At 44.2% G+C, this 21,506-nt stretch overlaps 1 protein-coding gene across 1 annotated transcript in view; it reads right to left on the bottom strand.

The window, feature by feature from the left end:
• Positions 1-725: 725 nt before the first annotated feature.
• PRKCH (protein kinase C eta) overlaps positions 726-21,506 on the bottom strand; it is a 235,024-nt gene continuing 214,243 nt past the window's right edge. Inside the window, exons 13-14 of the mRNA XM_020905071.2 lie at positions 3,405-3,548; positions 726-2,015 (exon numbers count right to left, since the gene is read on the bottom strand). Coding sequence (XP_020760730.1) covers positions 1,869-2,015; positions 3,405-3,548 — 291 coding nt within the window. The 3' untranslated portion in view covers positions 726-1,868. The remainder of the gene's footprint in view (positions 2,016-3,404; positions 3,549-21,506) is intronic.

Raw genomic sequence — 21,506 nt, 5'->3', positions numbered from 1 at the left:
TCCTTTCTTGTTCTCGGGTACAAAATGCACCATGGTGCTCACACTGGACATAGTGGTAGAATGAGCAGCTTGCCTCACAGGGGTATTGTGACGACCTAGTAAAATTACATGAGTGAGTATATCTAAGAATGGCTGAGAGTGAAATATAAAGGGAGGCTTCTAACTACTCTCTTCATTCAAAAGTCATTTTCCATCTTGGAATACAAAAAAGAACCTCCAAGAGTGATGTCATTACTGCCCAGATACCCCTTGGCGCCTCTGTAATTCCCAGTCCTGTCTGTTTTTCTGGCAGTCTGGTGTGAGCACAGGTGATGCGTGTTCCTCCCAGGAGAGGTAGGGAAACAGCGCTGCCTCCATTTCGCCCTTCCCTTCCTATGGCAACCTTGGAATCTGCATAATCAGAGGGCATAGTGAAGAGTAGGAAGGGGGCTGTTGAACTCGCTCACCGGATGAGAAATAAGCAATTATTGTGTCTAGCTACAAAGGGTTTGAGGATGAGTCTGTGGCAGTGAGGCTTAGACCTCATTACCCTGACTCAGAATGAAAGTTGTGGTTAGGAAGAGACAGGCCACATTCATTTAAGTGACACACACAATGGGATGTCAACCTTTGCTCTCAGGAAGTTGCTTTGAGTCAAAAGTTCTATCTGTTGTGCTCAAAGCTTATTTTAATTACATATCTCCTCTCCTAGTGGGGATGGGACAAATCCTTCTAGACAAGTAAAATCCCTTTTGTTACAAAATGCATTTATTTCAGCCAGATAAAATTCTCCAACTGCATACATGGGTACATATGATAAGGTCCTTCTTCGATACATGTCCTGCTTACAAGAGCCATTTCTAATTATTAAAACGCGTAACAAACATCTTTGTCTCTTAAAATATAATTTAAATAACTTGCTAAGGTATAAGCCATAAGTCTGGTCATGGACCTGATTGGAGAGTGGTTCTCCAGTGATGAGACCAGAGCAATATCGGCACATTGCCTCGACGATGAGATTCCACCGGTCTGCTAGCTGCTGAGCTCTTCTGCTGGTCAACCTGCCAAGTATGTGGATAGTTGCTGTTGGGGCAGCAAGCTGCCTTCTGTGAAAAAAGTTATGTGCAGACAAAGTATGACGTAGGCAACGTGGAGAGGCATTTCACAGAATGCACACACCTTTTGGGTAACTTAAGGATGAAAGCTTGGTGAGAGCAAATCTGTTTACACTGCTGGGTACTGTGGCACCATCTCACTGGGCACTCAATAAATATCTATGAAGTGAAAGGAAAGATAAAAGAATAAGCTGTAGCAGTTGCCTTGATGTCCCACTGTTGTCAAGATTGGGCTTTATGAGCTTTATGGACACTATTTCTTGTTCAGAGTAAGTCATTCTATTTGGAAAGCTATCCCTTTCCTTCTCGTCAAGTTCTTCATGAGCATTTAGAGACTTCTTATAGACTGCCAGTATTTGGGGCTCACTGGCTTATAGAAGAGCTGGGAGTAGGCCATACAACGTCTAGGTTTGTCCCTTGAAGTAAGAATGCCTGAGTGACTTGGAAGTTCTAGGATCTGGTTTATTCTTCACACCTGTTCCTCTTTTGGCTCCTGTTAATATCCTGAACCTGAAGTAGCCATGGAAACTCAGAGCTGAGCGGTGTATTTCTTCATGAAATCTCATTTCAGCATCTACTATTTCTAGGACCCTGGCTCCCTCAGAACTTGAAGTGGTTGATCTCTTGATGTTCCGTCCTTCACAGAGTTCTCCACCTGTTCCCTGAAGGTAAGGGTCTTGTTCGAACGTTGACACTGAGGAGTTCCCCACAGAGGAAATTCCTGGAAAAACCTCTCCGTTTGCTTCTCATACCATCTCTCCCATTCGCCACAGGCTATGGATGCAACTCTGGAGAGACAAAGGAAAAGTTTCTAAACTCATCCTGGTTAATCATAGGAAGATGTCCCTCATCAATTGGAGTTAAAACCGGTTCTTCCTTTATGAAGTCAGGGTCAAAATTACTGACGTCTTCTCGGGATTTCTGTCAAAAAGGAAACAAGGAAAACTTCAGATTCTGTGCATGAGGCTTATTAATCTTCCATGGGACTTAGCCCTTGCCGGTGAGTTCAGAGGACGGCCCTGCAACTCTCTCAGCAGCATTAATTCCAGTTATGACAATTGGTTAAACAGTGCTTTCTACTAATTCTACTGCATTGTGTATTATTAGGGCATTTGTAACCACCAATTCACTAGCCTCATAAAAATCTTGCTGAGCAGACCAGTCTTAGGCTGGGAAGCTAAGGAATTAACTTGCTCACCTGACCCAGCCAGCTGGTTCACCCTGTCCATTTCATGGAAGTACCACTTCACAGCAGGCCATACAGGGGCCCACAAGACAATAGAGGTTATGTAAATTCACACTATGTGCTTGAAGAGATTTTCCTGAAAGACTTCTTGGAAATTCTGAGTTCAGGGAACAAATGCCTCTCACTTCACTCACCAGCAGATTCATTCTGCCCTGCTGGCAAAACTTCCCCTCCTCCCAGAGGGGCTGGCAGGGGGATGCCCATGAAAGGAAGTGGTTTTATGCTCTGGGTGTTTGGTGTCTCAACCTAGCAGGCTGTTACAGATTAAGCCAATGACATATGGAAACGTGTATTTTACATCTTTATAAGCTAATGCTGGAGAGATCATTTTTACCATTGTGAGATCTCTCACTTCTCTTCCTGGAGTCAATGATATTTCTCTCTGAGCATCCTTGTCCCCCTAACTTGTGATGTACTGGAAGCCCAGCTTCTCTGCCTTCCCATTGTGGTTCTCTTGACTCACCTATGAGAAACAGCTTAGCTCTCAGTCTAAGAGCTGGACCCTTCAGGAATGCCGCCCTACTTAGCTTCCTCCCTTGGGGAAGCACCCGTGGTACTCCCAGTATTTCCTAGACAAAAAGGACTCGGCCCCTCTTGCCCTGAGCCCTGTGCTGCAGGGGCTGTCACAGAGCTGAGCTCTCCAAGCTGGGGAGCCAGGCTGAGGGCCCTGAGGAGCATTCACATCCTCTCTACTTTCCTGGGGGCTTGGGAAAGGCTCCCTGACTAAGGAGCATAAGGAAATCAGCTAGAACAATGAATTTCTCAACCAAACTTTTTTGGGGAAACCTGGAAAGTTTCAGGGCCTCTTCAACTCCAGGAAATTTTAACTTGAGAGGATGGGGCCAAGGCAAGCAAGAGGTGAACACTTTTTGAGACATAACCCCTGGCACACCAAGAGCTGTTGCCTCGGGGGCAAAGCAGAGTCCTGGATGAGGCTGCCCTGTAAAGCATCTGGCTGAACTTCCGGTCTGGTCATCCCCTGGTGGACCATCTAGCTGCTCAAGTGGAACACTGAGACAGTTTAAGAAAGAAGGAGGTCTACTCAGGTGGTCTCGGACACTTACGATTCTGGGTCGGAAAGGTGGTTCTACTTGGCGATGGTTCAGCTGGGCCCAGTCAATTTCCTTAAAGAAGGGGTGTCTCAAGATGGCATGCTCACCGCCTTGACTTGGGCTGCCCAAGCGCATGGTGGGGTTCTTGGTCATGAACTGAGAGGAGGAGAAAGACAGTCAATCATACAATCACACACAGTAAGGCTGTCACAAGACGGTAGGCATCAACCCTGCCAGAGGAGATGATGTGAGGCTTCATGGCTGATCTTGCTTAACCAGCCGAATTTTCCATCACAGGCGGCACAACCACTATGAATCATCCCGTCAAGGCGCAGTTGCTCGTGTGTATTTCTGGCCTTCCCCACTTCCATTTCAGACGTGGCAACCAAAATAAAACCGAAGGGCCCAGTTTTCTTTCCTGTAAATACCATGGTTTTTTTTTTTTTTTTCCTCCCCTTTAAAGAAAAGAAACTCTCTATAAAACAGTGTGCCTTTCTCCAGCACTGCAGTTGAGGACAGCCGGCAGCTTATGAATGGGGCTACTTTTCAGAACAGCTGTGCCATTTTTCCGAGCGACCTGACCAGCCGGCCAGGATTCCCGCTCTCTGACAAGACCACGGAGAGAAGAGAGAGAGTCATTATTCTGACGCTCCGGGTGAAGGAGCCGCAGGGTGAGAAACTTAAAGTTCTGTGTTCGGGCTCCAGGAAAAACAAAGTTGGACACTTTTATTTATGCAACAAAGATATTATAGTTTTGGCTGAAGAGTTTTTTCCTTCAAGATGCTCCCTTCTCTCCTGCTCTTCCATTTTGAAATGTTTCATGACTGAGACTCTCGCCACATAGACCAAAATTGGAACACATTGCCACACATTTAAGGACTGTGTGTGTGTGTATCCATCCTCTGTATTTATATATCAATTGGGCAACTTCTTCACAACTGCCCTCCTATCAAGATGTTTTGGGCCAACTCTCCTTTCATGAAGTGGTCAATACAGGCATTCTGATCATTTCCTGACCAAAGACCAGTACAGGATAATTCACTCTTCATGGCAGGATACCATTTCCAATTTTAAAGACATATTCTTCCATAATCAAAAGAAAATGACCTTGGATAAAAAGTTTTCAAAAATTTAAATCAAGTTATCTTTAAATGAATTTATATCCCCACCCCCCACCCCCGCCAAACACCCCTTTCCAAGTCTGACTTAAGAACACAAGGCAAAAGTAATGAGCAGAAGTTTATACTTCTTTGGAGTGGAATTTACCCAGTACATTTGAAAAGATCTTGAAGGTGCACATAAGAAAGGCTGGGGTTGGGAGATGACCAGCCCTGCCATGTCACAGGTGTCCAAAGCTGCCAAACCTCTTGGGTTGCTTCAGGTGAATGTGATCAGGTGGAAGGAGGAGGCTGCCAAGGTCCCTAAGCAAATTGACAGGAGAGACCTCATAAAATGCTACAAAAGCTTCAAACGAGAGCTAGTAAAAAATGATGGAGTTTAATGGTTTCTCCTCTTTCTAAGAGACGGGGAATGAAAGGCCTGGTGGTGCTGAATTTGGAGGTGGAACTCTAAAGTAAAAGCTGCTTTGAGAGCTACTGAGCAGTGAGCGCTCTGGGCATGTGGGGTGATCAGCAGACTTATAGGAAATGTCCCATAAACAACTCCATTCTGGAAGAGCTAGGCGCTCGTGCTGTGTGGGCTCTGCCTAGATTAAGTGTATGAATCTTAGAAAGACAGGGGAAAATACACACACCGAAGAAACGAGTAGACTCCCTTCTTAGGAAAGTCAATGGGATACAATCCCTGAAGGAGTAGCTGTGTCTGTTCTAAAAGCTAATTAACAAAAGACAATGCTGCAAAAAACTCAAGCTACAAGGGCAGCAGAACAGACCCAGATGGCTTGTGGGAAACTCCCAGGCCTGCCAACGGTGCAAGCAGAGGACACCTCGTGAATGTGTGGGTACAACTTGTTCTTCTGGGCAAGAGGAACAGTGTGGGGCTCTTGCTGCCAGGGTGGCAGAAGCCCTGGTGTCTGAAAGCCTTTGCCCATTCTTCCCTGCCCCGGCAGAGAAGCCAAGCTTCCAAGGGGCACTGTGGAAAGGCACTGACCAAAGAAAAGCAGACCAAGTAGTGGCTGTTCTCCTCTACAGACTTCATCCCTGCGAACAGAGTCAGGCAGAATGACCCTTTCCACTAGCTTACTTAGAATTCTGATAATGTTCTTTCGAATGACCAGGCAGTTTTGTGTTAACTTTGAATATCTTGAGCTTTTTAGATACTGCCATCCTCCATGTAGAAGAAAAAAAAAAGTTCAGTCTATAAAAGTTGCAGGTGTCTATGAAAGGCAGTGAACTAGGCCTCATGGTTGGGGGGGGTGGTGTAGGAGGTGCACAGATGATGAGGAAAGTATCTCCCCATGAAGGAGCTGATCAAGAGAAGCAGGCAGAGGCAAGCACACTTTAACTAACACAGCTGGATAAAAGGAAGACATTGTCAAGTGCAACGGAAGCTTTGGAGAGAGCCTGGGCCACTAGCATTGGGGAGCTGGTGGAGAGAAGGCAGGTAGTGGCCTCACAGAAGAGGGGACATTTGATGACACGAGGTGGACAGAATTACCACATGCCTGAGAACGCAGACTGGCATGGCTGCAGGCAAGCACCCGCCACGTTGGGTGTTCGGGCTGGCATGAAAGGACAGCTAAGGAACCGCGGGGGAGCCAGCAAGACCTGTCTACAGCGTATTTGACGTGAAGGATGAGCGCTGCCCTTGACCTCGGAGATGACTCTAGACACAACATGACGACTACATCCCTAGTAGAGAGGGAAGAGATACATGGGGGTGACTAGTTAGGAGGCTGAGATCACTGCCAAGAAAACATATGTTTGGAAACTAGAATCTCTCGTTAGTGAGAGGAAAGGCAGGGAGCAAGCCTGGAGGGCTTTTGGAAGAAGAATGAACGGACTCCACACTGCCTGGAGCTGGGGGTGCAGAGAGAGGAGGGCGGCCAGGTCCCAGGGTCCTCTCTCGCTGGTGAGTGATGGAAATGGGTGACAGAAGAGGAACCAGTTCAGGTTGGGAGTACTGGTGTTAGTAGAAGTAGAAATAGTAGCAGCGATGACTTTTGTTAGAGGAATGAAGACATAATAAACATCTACCATTCTATCATTTCTCAAGACCTTACAGATCTGGGAAGTGGGTGAGCTCAGCTTTGCATCTGAGATGTGCAGATATCCACCAGGAGGAGCCTGACCAGGGTGAGAAGTCTGATTCCCAGGGATGATGACGACATTTGGTAAGATAGAGCTGAGGCTGGGAGGGAGGCTGGTGTGCTGGGAAGGCGGACGTGGACGCAGACAGAAGAGAACCGAGGGCAGCCCTAGGCCGCAGGCATTTTCTTTGGCCCACGTAGAGTGTTTTAAAATAATTTTAATGACTTATCAAAGAAGTAGCAAATGTCACATCACATGAAAGTCAAGTTTTCCAAATTCTCTTGGGAGATGGAATATTCTGGAACGCTGGGCCTGTACTACTTCCTGGTGAAAATGATCTGAGCTGAGCATGGCTGCCTCCTTGGCTGGGGCATGTGACCCCCGGTCCCAGCACTCCTCACGGCCTCACACCTGGCTCCACGCTCCCCGGGCTCCACATATGCTTGTGCTGGCTCCCAGCCCTGGCACAGGGTGAGAAGGAGAGCTCATGAGACAGTCAGAGGAGGACAGAGATCGTGGAACAGAAACTAGGAGGGGGACCATTCCGGGGAGGAGCAGGGGAGTGATCTGTGCTGCTGAGGGAGCAGAAGGCCAGTTGGGGGGGCGGGGTTATAGCTCCTCTATGACTAAGCCCCACCCCCTAGCAAAGATGCAGAGATGGGAGGTTCGGGGAACACTGTACATCAGTCCCAGGCCTGGAATCTTTCTTGGCACACATCAGTGGAGTGGGCTGGGGGCAGAGGGGGTTCGCGGCCCTAGGCCAGGCCCAGGACTCGCCTTAAACACCATGTTCCTGCTGCTGTGATGGTGATGGCACCATCCCGTTGCAGAAAACTTTCTCTATTTGCTTATGTCCCTACTGGGACCCGAAGCCAAGCAAGTTAACAACCATGGTGTTCAGAGGCATCACTCATCCATGTCTAAGGTCATACTTAAAACTTGCCTCACCTCAACTGACCTTCTCCCTGACTGTGGTCTCAAAAGGGGAAGTCAGCCCAGGAGGAAAATAAAGTGACTCCATGAAAGATTTTGGATACATTTACTAAAGGAAGCAGACTGTTTGCTAGGTTCAATGAAAGCGTTTTATAAGCTGCAAAGAGTGAGGAGTCCAGAGTGGAAAATCTGATTCCACCTCGAATGTAAGTCTCCAGCTAACTGGAGATCAGAGGCAAGAAAGTGTGGACACCTCTTGTATTCCCCTTTCTCCTGAGACCCTCATGAACGTGGAAAGAGGGTCCTAAAGGACTCAAAGCACACCTGCCCAGAGAATGAGTAACAACAGTTCCTTCCAGGCTGCAGAGAAGGCAGGAGCACAGTGAGGAGCAGTCAGCCAGGTGCCCCGCCTGAGGAAACACAAGTGCTATGGGCCAGGTCGGTACAGAAATGTCCCGCAAAGCCTCCTGCCGGCCAGGGATGGGTACATAAAGGATGTGAGAGCTCCTCCGATGTGCAGGGCCCAGAGGGAAAGTGGTTCCGCTCCTCAGCTTCATTACTGTGTTTGGATGCCAGTTCTTCCATGAGCTGTGTGACCCTGGACAAGTGTATTAACTTCCCTGGACTTTAGACTCCTCAACTATAAAATAGAGATTTTTTTTTATTTCCTCATATTACGATGAGTAAAAGAATGTAAAATACCAGCACAGAGCAAGCCCTTAATCAATGCTAGTGAGTTTCAGCAAGCATCTTGTTAAACCACTTGGAGGGCCATCCTGTTCTACCTAAACGCAGGAGCATGGACTGAAATGCCTCTCAGAGAGGAACATCTGAGCTGAGCCTTGGCCCCAAGGTTTATCTGGCGCACTCTCTCTGCTATTCTACTTTGTAGCCAGGAAAAGGGCACAAGATCAGTCCCGGACTCCAACAGGGCGGGTGGTAGTGATGGTCTCAGGAAAAACAGCAAAGATTTCTTTGCTGATTTTCTTTGAGGAAACCAATTGCTTTTCTGACAGCAAAGATTTCTAAAGACAATCTGAAAACAATAATACAGACGATACTCAGGTTTTAACGTACAGTTATATCTGCTTTAACAATAGAAGGGAAGTGTTGAATGCACGGTGAAGACAGCACTGGAACACCTTCTTGTAAATCTGAGATCAGACAGTACCTGTCATGTCTTGTGGACTCTGCTACACCTGAGGCGGCTGTGGTTTTGAGTTGTCAGATGTTCCAGAGGATAGAGTTCAAACTCACCCTGTGTAACAATGCATCTCGAGATAGGATCCAAATGTACTCTGAAACTCATTCAAATGTACACAATGATTGAAAGTATTTTTTCTTTCAGAATCTGATTTCATAGGAAGAAGACTAGTTATATAAACAGAGTGATTAATAAGATTTTCTTTCAGGAGAGAAAGAACACTGTATTTCCTACTCAACAGATGGATTTGGCTGTTGAGCAAACAAAATGACCTTCTCCTTCCATTCAACTTCAGACCAAAGGTCACAGAGTTAGCAGTTAGTGTTGGGAAGCTAAGAGGGCATGCCACAGGACATCCCCATCAGTATTCCAGGGAAAGACTCCTAGTTAGGAAGAATGAATGTCATGGCTCTACAGAGAGTCCTGGGGTGGGACAGCAGAGAAAGAATACAGGACAGAGAACAGAATATGGTCCATGGACATGAAGGCTCTCCCTGCATTGAAGGCAGATAAAATGCATGCTGGTATATGTTGCACCACCGGGGTCTGTGTGTTTTGCCACTGTCATGGGTAGAATCTGACGTCATTATAAAGACTAGTCAGCCACCTTTTTCCATCACCCTGCTTCCAGCAGGCTGTGGTGGTAGGGCACAGACCCGAGAACCACCTGTGTGAGCAGCACCATGTGGCCCAGGGCCATGGTAAGGAGGGATGAGGTTGGGCACCGAGTCAGGGATGGGGCGGCATGGGAGGAAATGCAGATTAGGAAACTGAGAAACAATCCAATCAAAACTACTGGGCAGAAGATCTAAATGACATTTCTCCAATGAAGACATACAGATGGCCAAGAGGCACATGAAAAGATGCTCAACGTCACTAATCATCAGAGAAATACAAACCAAACTACAATGAAGTATCACCTCACACCAGTCAGAATAGCCATCATCAAAAAATCTCCAGTAAATGCTGGAGAGGATGTGGAGAAAAGGGAACCCTCCTACACTGTTGGTGGGATTAGACATTGGTACCATTATGGAGAACAGTATGGAGGTTCCTTAAAAAAATAAAAATAGAGCTACCATATGATCCAGCAATCCCACTCCTGGGTGTATATCTGGAGAAAGCCCTAATTTGAGAAGATACCTGCAGCCCAGTGTTCACTGCAGCCCAGTTTACAATAGCCAGGACATGGAAGCAACCTTAATGTCCATCAACAGAGGAATGGATAAGGAAGATACGGCACATATATACAATGGGGTATTACTCAGCCATAAAAACAATGAAATAATGGCCATTTACAGCAATGGATGGATCTAGAGACTGTCATACTGCGTGAAGTCAGACAAATATCATATTGCTTATATGTGGGATCTAAAAAAATGGTACAAATGAACCTTTTTACAAAGAAACAGAGTCAGAAATGCAGAAAACAAACAAGATTACTGGGGCGGGGGGAAGGAGAGAGGGATTAATTGGGAGATTGGGACTGACATATACACTACTGTATATAAAACAGATAACTAGAAAGGTTTGTTGATTATATTTTTCATCCTGTCTATGGTTGGAATCCAGAAGGCTGTTCCTGGACATATACTTAATTCTTTATCAATGCTCTTAACACTTTGTCTTGCTGATGTTTTACACTCATTATAGCTTCCCCTGAAACCCAAGCTATCTCAGTAGCTTCACTATAGTTATGTTACAGTGTTGGTTAAAAAAAGAGGTAAAGGTCAGAAGCGAGTCTCAGAGAAGGAAGCCCAAGGTCAGGCATTTGTGCCAATGCCAATGTTGTTGGCCAAGATGGTTTTATTCCTGGCAAACCAGTCCCAGGCAGCTCTGACTGATAGCGAGGGTTTCATTGCTCTCCAGTAACTCCCAAATGGTAAAGGAAAGGGAAGCTCTCCTGACAGCTATGAGAGGGAGCAAGTGTTGAAGAAGGACCCTCCAGAGGCATACTACACAAAGTCTTCATTTCCTCTTGATGAAACCCAGTCCAATGTCCTTCTTTATTCCGGATACACATTGTCTTGGGTGTTCAAACCAAACCTAACCATCACCTGCTAAAAAGGAAGTCTGTGTGATAACTGGAAGTGACAAATTAAAGAAAACAAAGTATGCTACTTCTGTTCATTAGACTTTTTTCCAACTCTATCTCTTGGGACCCACAGACATCCGTCAGCAAACCTCTACATAGAAAAGATTCCTATGCTCATTTTATAAAACCTGACGTTTTTATCCTGTTTGAGATATGAAGATTAAAGAGTCATGTGATGTTAATACTTCATTTAAAAAAAAATCCTTCATACTGCTAGCCACAGATAAAATGTTAAGTTTTCTAAGAACAGAGATCCTAACAATCTAAAATGGGGGAAGGAAGTTGAGAACAGTAACTTTAATAATATGCCAAAAATGAAGTCTCTAGGATATCAGCATTTTTCTGTTTTCTGCCTATACCAGCCTGGTCTGTCTGTGAGTACATGACCCATTTCTATAATGTCAGTTTCAGTAAGAAGCCTAAAGCTCCATTTCCTCCTAAGGGAACTCCAGTCCTGGCCACGGGCAAGCACTGCCAGGCTGCATGTTAACCATCCTCTTTTTAAAGGACCTTTTGGTAACTGACTTCTGGATTCTCCCCGTAACAGTATTTGAAAAATCGGCTGTAATGATGGAGGGCTGGATCCTCTGCAAGACCCTGGTCCCAGGCTTCCCTCTGCTTCTGAGGCCTCCCCCTGGCTGACCACCTTTGGCTACTGCCTCAAGCACTCCAACCTCTGCCAGGAGGGGAGCAGGAAATGCCGAGGAACATGCTCAGTGCCACTGCGGTTAACTGCCTGGTGACAGTGTATGGGACACACTCAGTGCTAAAAGAGGATCCCCGATTTCTTGTGGTTCCCTCTGTACACAGAGGTGAGCGAGACTCCTGCAGACAACACACAGATGAATGAAATCTGATAGGTGTGATGACAGATAAGCCCACACACAAACATACACTTTAATTTCTGTAAAGCTCAGAAGCGAGAGCACGCTATAATCTCCTTCTGAGGCCAAGTTTACAGTGCTTCCTGAATTGACAAAGGTGACTCAGGAGAACGCACCAAACTCCTTTCAGCACTTATTTAACCTGGCCACCTGTGTGAGCAGGAGGAAAGGGCGTTGACTCAGCTGAGTCAGCACTGGTGCCTTGTGATCTCTCACCGGAGATGAAGGAGCACAAAGGAACGCTCACCTCAGGGAGGCCTTCACCTTCCTAAGCTCTGGGGACTCAGGAGGACTGACCCCGCCAAGCCTCTCTGGAGCTGATGAAGCCAAAGTTCAGTGCAACTGCCGAAGCTCTAAGCAAACCATGTATTTTCTTCTGTGTCATGATTATTAGCATTTTGGGATAACTGAATGCCAGTTGAGGAAACTCAGTGACATGGTGGCCAACAGAGAACGTGTTTATACCCAAACCAAGTTAAAAAAAAAACATTTTTTAAATCATCTTTAAGGTCAGCAATCTAGAAAGTCTCCATCTGTTCTTCCATAAGATTGCATATCTTTATCTTTCCTCTGCTACCTTCTGTGGATGTTGCCAGTTTTTATATAACTGTTCTTTGAGAGCAGGGGTAGGATAGTTTTGCTTCTGGAACATGCATTTAACATAAACCTTCACCGAGATGAGACAGGAGAGACAAAAGGGCAAGAGAGAAAAATAGTCTTCTCTATTGGAGTGGAAACTGTGGTTATTTTTAGTTGTTGGGATCACTGTTTAATGACGGGATTTTTTTATTTCTCACGTAGAAAATTGGGCCAAAAACTCTGTACTCCACGTCCCCTCCCCCACTGACTCTCTGCTCCAGGGGGAGAGTTCTCACCAGCAAGTCCTCAGCCCTCTCTCCACGTTTATGTGCACTTTGGGGAGACTCTTGAGTTTTTGGTGTAAGGCTATCCAATCCTGTGGTGGGGGTAAAGATGATGAATGGCAGAGTGAGGGAAGGAAAGGAATACAGGGTTAGGGGCTATGTTGGGTGAGATGTTGGTGCCCACCCTGTTCAGCCCCGCCCTCACCGTGAAAGACAGACAAGAACACCCCTCACCCTGAATTGAGGGGACTCACTGACATTAGTATACCATACAAAGCCCCCGGGTCATGAACATCTATGATGCTATGGTGTTACATAAATGCGTATCCACACAGTTTCTACAGACATGGGATAATAATAATACCTTCTATTTTAAAGTAAGAAGACATTTAGAAGGCATTTCCTTCTGAAGGAAAAAAAAAAGGCAGGAAAATATCCAGAAGACGCCAATTCCAGGAATGCTGCTGACCTTCTGATCCAAAGACAAGACTGTCGGGAAATCTCAGGAAGCCAAGTAGGGATGACCCACCACACTGAGAGAGTGGTGAGAGCGGATGTGAAGGGCAGGCTCCGGGATCCTGGCCCTTCCTGCCTCTCCCGTGGGGAAGGGTAGACCCAGCAGAAGAGGGTCACACACAGAGATAAGAGGAGCAGCGTGGACACGGCTCACCAGCGGGTGGTCTCCTTCTCCGTGTGGCATTTGTTACAAATTCTTCTTTGGGGTGCCCTCAGGTACTCAACTTGGGACTGGGAGAGATAAATTAGGAATACATACTATATAAAGTGGATAAAAAATAAGGACCTACTGTATAGCACAGGGAACTATATTCAATATCTTGTAATAATCTATAACAGAAAAGAATATGGAAAATAATATATATATTATATACATTACATATATATATCTGAGTCATTTGGCTGTACATCTGAAACACAGCATTGTAACTCAACTATACTTCAATTTTAAAAAAGCATAAGAAAAAAAGTTTTAATTGAAAAAAAAAAAAAAAGGCTCCTGGGAAAACAGAAATACAGCTCTCTCCAAAATAAAAAGCTAACACAGCCTCATGTACAATTAAGCACTTAATAATCTTGATGATGTTGGTGGATGTTCAAAGAGAGGATGAAGATAATGACAGCTCTCAGCATGCTGTGAAATTACTACTCATAATTTAACAATACTAATAACTTCTCCTGCATTGTGCCTACCACTTTGAAAATGCTTTCATGGTGCTACCCCCATTTGAAGTGGGTACCACAGGTGTTATCATCACTGCATTAAGGAATAAAGACTGGGTAGCAGTGGCAAGTAGGGGTCTTGCGACCCTCAGACTAGTGTGTGTTCTTTCCATTCTATTATGTGAGGTTGCTTCGCCTGCCAACCAGGGATTTAGATAAACTGTTTTTATACATCCTCCATCTCTGAAATCCTGTGTTTAAGTTTCTAATGGTCACCAAGCTCCATGACAAATGATTACAATCCAGAAGAGCATGCATGACTTCCTGACAGTTTGGGGATTATGACACCCAGTGGAGTCAACATTAGGAACTCTTTTTTTTTTTTTAATTTGAAATATACTTGATTTACAATGTTATATTAGTTTCAGGTGTACATCACAGTGATTAAAATGTTTATAGATTGTATTTCATTTATAGTTATTATAAAACATTGGCTATATTCCCTGTGGTTGTACAATATGCTCTTGTAGCTTATATATATTTTATACATAGTAGCTTGTACCTCTTAATCCCCTACCCTTGTCTTGCCACCTCCCCTCTTCCCTCTCCCACAGGTAACCACTAGTTTGTTCTCTATTATCTGTGAATCTGCTGCTTTTTGGTTATATTCACTAGTTTGTTGTATTTTTTAGATTCCACATATAGGTGATAGCCTACAATATTTGTCCTTTAACTTATTTCCCCAAGCATGATACCCTCCAGGTTCATAACATTAGGAACTTTTGAAGTCAGTAAGCCCCCAGAATCACAGATGGTTACAAAATCCTTGGAAAAGGCCTGAAGTCCATATTTTTAAAGGAAGCAGGGTATCTTACCTTGATCTGGAATTGCAAAACAAAATGAAAGTTCATTCAGAGTCCTTAAAAATGTCTCAACCTACCTAGCTCCCAACAGATGCATTTCCCAAGCCCTAGGTTCCTGGCCAAGGACTAGCACTGAACCTGGCTAGCACTACTCAGAAGTTACCGTGAGCATCAGTTTCTGAGGAAAGCATGCTGCAAAAGCATTAGCCTATCTCACCACATGTAAAACTAGAAGATAGGCTTCAGAAGGAGATGTTCACACAACCCGAAGTCATCCTTCCTCAACCTCCTCACCGAATCGTCTCCCACTGTCACCCCTTCAACACCGGTGTCCCCAGGCCCCCCCTTTTACTCTCCACCCTCTCCCCCAGTTCACATCTGCTCCCCTGTTCTCAACACCATGCTATATGGTAATCTGCCACCTCTCTCCTGAGCTCCAGACCCACATGACCAACTGCAAGGAACAGACCACTTTCCAAATGTCTCCTGGACCCCTCAGAGGCCCCATGTCATCTTTCCCAGCCCTCACCCTCCCCTATCGCACTAGCGGTAGAACTGGTGACTGCACTTCTTTGAACACACACGCTCCACTCCCCTCTGAGTACTTACACAAGTTAGTTCCTCTGTCTAGACTACCCTCCCCCCACACCCCCATCAACCCTACTGAACCCTTGTTTGTTTCTCAACGCCCAGCCGAGACGCTGCTTCCTCTGCCTTGTCCTTATGTCGCTTCCCTGTCCTTGACCCCAGAGAGAGCTTTGATCATTCCTCCTTGGCAGCAAGCTAAGTATCCGTTTACGTGTTCTCATTCCTACGAGGCTGTGAGCAACAGAAGAGGCTGTGTCTTTTCAGCTTTGCTTCCCGGCACTTCGCACAAGGCCAAGCCAAGGGAAGACATCTGACAAGTATTTGCCAGGTGGAATGAGACAGGGATCCTAATTCCCTCGTGTATCAGTTTCTCCTGCAGTCACAGGCTCATCTCAGGTCAATAGAGAAAGACTCAAATGCACAATCTTTAAATAACACTAACATTCTTATCATAAATGTTATATCTTACTTTGTGGAAAGTTAGATGGTTGGCAGATTCGTGCTCTGTGAGTATTAAGTACATGGCACCCTGGAAGCTTCCTCCAGTGGCTTATGTTTCTAGGACAGTTGGAAAGAATCATACCAGGGAGTTATTTGGGTGCTAAACATGTGGGACTCTAAAGGCAAAGGATACTTATTAATGGAAAGGAGAATAAAAATGGGGAGTGGCCAGGTGTAGGCTAGCTCAGAACCCTGGACTGGGAGTCAGAAAAAACTGGATTCTGATCCCAGGGTATTTCCCCCTCACTGTGGTATAATATATAGAACACAATATTTACCTTCTTAGCCATTTTTAAGTGTACAGTTTAGGGGGATTAAGTATATTCACATTGTTGTACAACCATCACCACCATCCATCTACAGAAATTTTTCATTTTCTCAAGCTGAAATTTTTCATCCCTTAAACCCTAACTCCTTACCAACCCCTCTGCTAGCTCCTGGCAACTACCATTTTGCTCTTGTCTCTATGAATTTGACTACTCTAGGGTTCTCATATAAGAGGAGGTCCCTTTGTATTTGCTTTATTTCATTAAACATAATGCATTCAAAGTTCATCCATGTTGTAACAAGCGTCAAAATTTCCTTCCTTGCTAAGGGTGACTAATCCATTGTATGCATATAATATATTTTGTTTATCCATTCACCTGTTGATGGACACTTGGGTTGCTTCCACTTTTTCCTATTGTTCAGTTGCTCAGTCATGTCCAACTCTTTGTGACCCCATGGATGCAGCACATCAGGCTTCCCTGTCCTTCACCATTTCCCAGAGTTTGCTCAAACTCATGTCCACCGAGTCAATGATACCCTCCAACCATCTCATCCTCTCTCACCCTCTTCTCCTCTTGCCCTCAATCTTTCCCAGCATTAGGTCTTGTTCAGTGAGTTGGCACTTCGCATCAGGTGCCCAAAGTATTGGAGCTTCAGCTTCAGTCCTTCCCATGAATATTCAGGGTTGATTTCCTTTAGGACTGACTGACTGGTTTGATCTTCTTGCTATCTAAGGAACTCTCAAGAGTCTTTCCCAACACCACAGTTCAAAAGCATCAATTCTTTGACGCTCAACCTTTTTATAGTCCAACTCTCACATCCATACATTACTATTGGAAAACCATAGCTTTGACTATATGGATCTTTGTCAGTAAACTGATCTCTCTGCTTTTTAATATGCTACCTAGGTTTGTCATAGCTTTTCTTCCAAGGTGCAAGCGTCTTTTAATTTCATGGCTTCAGTCACCATCTTGCAGTGATTTTAGAGCCCAAGAAAATAAAATCTGCAAGTGTTTCCACTGTCTCCCCATCTGTTTGCCATGAAGTCATGGGACCAGATGCCATGATCTCTGTCTTTCTGAATGTTGAGTTTTAAGCCAGCCTTTTCACTCTCCTCTTTCACCTTCGTCAAAGGCTCTTTAGATTCTCTTCATTTTCTGCCATAAGGGTGGTATCATCTGCGTATCTGATATTTTCCCCGGCAATCTTGATTCCAGCTTGTGCTTCATCCAGCCCAGCATTTCACGTGATGTGCTCTGCATATAAGTTAAATAAGCAGGGTGACAATATACAGCCTTGATGTACTCCTTTCTCAATTTTGAACCAGTCTGTTGTTTCATGTCTGGTTCTGTTATTTCTTGACCTACATACAGATTTCTCAGGAGGCAGGTAAGGTGGTCTGGTATTCCCATCTCTTTTAAGAGTTTTCTGATTTGTTGTGCTCCACGCAATCCAAGACTTTAGCCTAGTCAATGAGGCAGAAGTAATTTTTTTTTGGAATTCCCATGGTTTTTCTATGATCCAGCGGATGTTGGCAATTTGATCTCTGGTTCCTCTATATTTTCTAAACCCAGCTTGTACAACTGGAAGTTCTTGGTTCATGTACTATTGAAGCCTAGCTTGAAGGATTTTGAGAATAATGTTGCTAGCATGTGAAATGAGCACAATTCTACCTTTTAGATTTTGTGAATAATGATGTGAACTAGCCTACCAGGCTCCTCCATCCATGGGAGGAGGCAAGAATACTGGAGTGGGTTACCATTTCCTTCTCCAGGGGATCTTCCCAACCCAGGGATTGAACCTGGGTCTCCCGCATTGGAGGCAGATGCTTTAATCTCTGAGCCACCAGGGAAGCCCCAATGATGTGAACACTGATGTACAAATATGCTCAAGCCCCTGCTTTCAATTCTTTGGGATATACAGAAATGGAATTGCTAGGTTATATGGTACTTCTAAGTTTGATTTTCTGAGAAACTGCCTGCCATATCACTTTCCACAGTGCCTGCACAATTTTACATTCCCATGAGAGCTACACAGGGTTCTAATTTGTTTGGTTGTTTTAAGTAATGTGCTGAATGGCCTTTGATAAGTCACAATTTCTCTGGACCTCAAGTTTCCTCATCTATTAAATGAGGGAATTAGAATGGATAATCTTTTGGGTTTCTTCTAGAAAAAAAAACAACAACAACACTATATTGGTCTAATTAAATCAAGTTGCAGTTAGAGTCAGAAAGCAGTTTGAATGGTTTGTGAGGCATGACTTGCTACCTTAAACCCTCTTCCTAATACAATAAGTAGAAGCATACTTTTTCAGAGAAAAGGGCCAAGAGTCTAAAAATGCAAAAATGCACCCCAGTCTCATTGATGACATTGGCATCTGCTTCCTGAGCATCTAGTCTATGCTCAGCACTGTTCCAAGTATCCCCCCGCATCATCTCCGACCCCGAGGGTATAGATGAGGAAAACCGAGGCATGGCAGAATCACACTGTGTGCCCAAGTTCCCACAGCCAGCAGGTGAAACAGTCAACATCTGCCCTCGGACAGCTCTGGTCTGCAGGCCAGTTCCTCACCACCGGGCGCTGATACTTTCCTTCTGGGTGCTGACACTTCCCTCCTGGGTGCTTCTCCCCATATCTTGAGAGCTCTTCACTGTTTTCTTCCTTTTCTTTGATCACACTTCTGTTTAAATATCTCAGCCCTCTGCCAAGAACAGCTGAATTTCCTCAGCTATAGCATTTAAGCTTTTTATTTTTAGGCCTGGGGGCTGAAATGTACAAAGCTGTCTCCGAAATCCTCTCGGTGAATATGTTTTAGTAATTTTCTCTGACATCTTTTCCAGTGTTTTTCAGAAAATTACTCTTAAGGTACACTCCTTGCGGGAGGAAGAACCAGAATGCTTACCGTGTTCCTGCGTGGCTTACGTGCATGAATTCACTGAATCTGGGGAGTAACCCTGTGACATGGATTTTATTACTTCGATTTACAGATCTCTTGAGCAAGGACACAGATTCAGAGAGGTGTGTTAGCTTGCCAAGGTCACTCAGCCAGAGCATAGCAGAGCTGGGAGATAAGCCTGCCGTGGACTGAAACCCAGGCTTCCTCGTACAGAAAGATGCCCGAGAGAGGACACAGAGAGCCACGTAAGAAAGTCAGTGCTTGGCCAGCGACACAGCATCATCCCCTGCACTGCTGGCGTTAGAAAGGGGCCAAAATAAAGCGAAGCCAAGAGGTTCACAGCTTCCCAGATGCGAGTCTGCAGGGAGAAGTCTGCAGGGAGAAGGAACAACTCAGTCCCCACTGAAGAGCAAAGTCTCGTGAGGCACCAGAGGCTGTTTTCTCCCAGAACCAAGATTGTGCAGGCAGGATGCTCCTGGATAGCATATATACTAGTTACCAGCAATGTTTCTATAGGTGTCAAAGATATAAAGTAATTGAGGGAGGGATAAGTCAGGGATTAACATACACACACTACATATATAAAATAAACAACAAGGACCTACTGTATAGCACAGGGAGCTCTGCTCAATACTCTGTAATAACCTATATGGGAAAAGGACCTGAAAAATAATGAACATATGTATAATAGACTCACTTTGCTGTACACTTGAAACACAACATTGTAAATCAACTATACACTAATAAAACTTTAAAAAAAGTAATTGGATCTATCTGGTTAAATATAAATCATCTTAACAGTTCCATGTCATGTGAATCTTAACCTTGCTTAATAGATACTCTAGGTTTTATAGGGATTGGGCTAAAAGGGGTGAAACCTGTGTCTCAGATTTAGTGGGGAAGAATTCTCTTAAGAGGACTCTAAATGCTAAAAAGAGGTTGAGGACTTCTAAAAAAATTAAGAGGAGCAGATGCGGTGATGGTCAACTCAAATGCTGATATGGTCTCTAAAGATTTCTCCCGGACCTGGATTCAAAAGGTATTAAGTGTTTATCAGAGAAAGACTGAACTGGACTGTTAATCCTTAAATAGGGAACATTAAAGTTTCTTGAGGCACAGACTGACTTTTGTTTCCTACCCTGGAAAAGGACATGGCAACCCATTCCAGTGTTCTTGCCTGGAGAATCCCAGGGACAGCGGAGCCTGGTGGGCTGCCGTCTATGGGGTCGGACACGACTACAATGACTTAGCAGCAGCAGCAGCTTCATGATACCAAGCACAATAACTTTTATATACTAAGGCCAACAATGCATATTTCCTTATGGCATGAACTAGCATTTTCATTTGAATTATATAACTCTGCGGTCTTTCTTTTAAATAGTAAAAAAAAAAGCTAAATCAGCTATGGTAATTGGACTCAATTGGACTAAATATGTGCATCATGAAAAGCCATTAGTACTGTGATGGCAGGCCACAGGGGATTAGCATGCCTTGGGAGTCAGAAGGACCCCAACTCTAGACCACAGGGCTGGGAGAGTAATAATTCAAAAGTAAGCCCAACTTTGCAGCACAATTTGTTGTGTTATCATAGATTAGGTCATCATAGGTAGCTAGGGCCAGCTGAAGTGAGTACATTTTCCTTCCAAGGGTTGAGAAATTTTAAGGCATAAATCTATAAAGACAAGCCCTTCTCCCTAATTTTTTATTAATGAAAAATTATAAAAGCCACATTCTCCTTAGTCTAAATTTTCTACTAAATATACAAATAAATTTTTCTTCTGAAAACAGGGTAGATAGAAGACATTTGATAGAATCCCAAAGTACTTCACTTTTATTTCTATATGCAATTAAAGCTTCTTCAATATTAGGAGAGCACCGGTGCCAGAACTTGAGAATCAAGTAATAAATTACGATTCACTTGGGCAATATTTGCCTGAGAAGGATTTCTGTGATCATTTCCTGAGAAGTCTCCGCTTCAGAAGTGGAGACTTCTCAGGAAAAACCATTCTATCAGCCCCAGGACAGAGTAATCTGTAAACAACATGTCCTTAAAGTGACACTAATTATATGACTGGAGATTTCCAGAGAGACAAGTCTCTCACCAACAAAGCTAGTATTTCCCGAATTTAGGGTTTTTTTTGTCTCCAATCACTGGAAGTGATATAATTTGAACAAAGTAATTTTTGTTCATAGATACTACCCATAGATACTACCCCAGAGAGAATGGATTGTTCTGATATTCCCCTATTTGAAGAATATTCATCTTTATTCTCTCTGTGCATATACTGGGAAATAATACCTGATTTCCTAATAGGGTATTGACCCAAATTATGTTATTCTCTTATTACATGTTAACTTTTTTATAACTTTATATTTTACTGGTATATTCAGAGTCTATAGGATATATAAGACTGTAAGGACAACAGGTGATGTCATATACCTGGTAATAAACAATACGAAAAAATTAGTTATCATTCTGTACATTAAACAGGTCCTAGAATCAGAAGGTTATTGGCATATGGCAGGGCCCCTGATCAAAGCCCTGGAAGAATTTCTCCTTCTTGTTGGTTGTTCCTTCTTAATTTTTTCCTGGTTTTCTTCATCTATTTCTTTTTAACGCTTTTTATTTTAT

Source organism: Odocoileus virginianus, chromosome 6 (assembly GCF_023699985.2).
Source record: "Odocoileus virginianus isolate 20LAN1187 ecotype Illinois chromosome 6, Ovbor_1.2, whole genome shotgun sequence".
Taxonomy (NCBI): Eukaryota; Metazoa; Chordata; class Mammalia; order Artiodactyla; family Cervidae; genus Odocoileus; species Odocoileus virginianus.
Note: the sequence above shows the minus strand (reverse complement) of the source record. Positions and strands in the feature narration are given on the sequence as shown.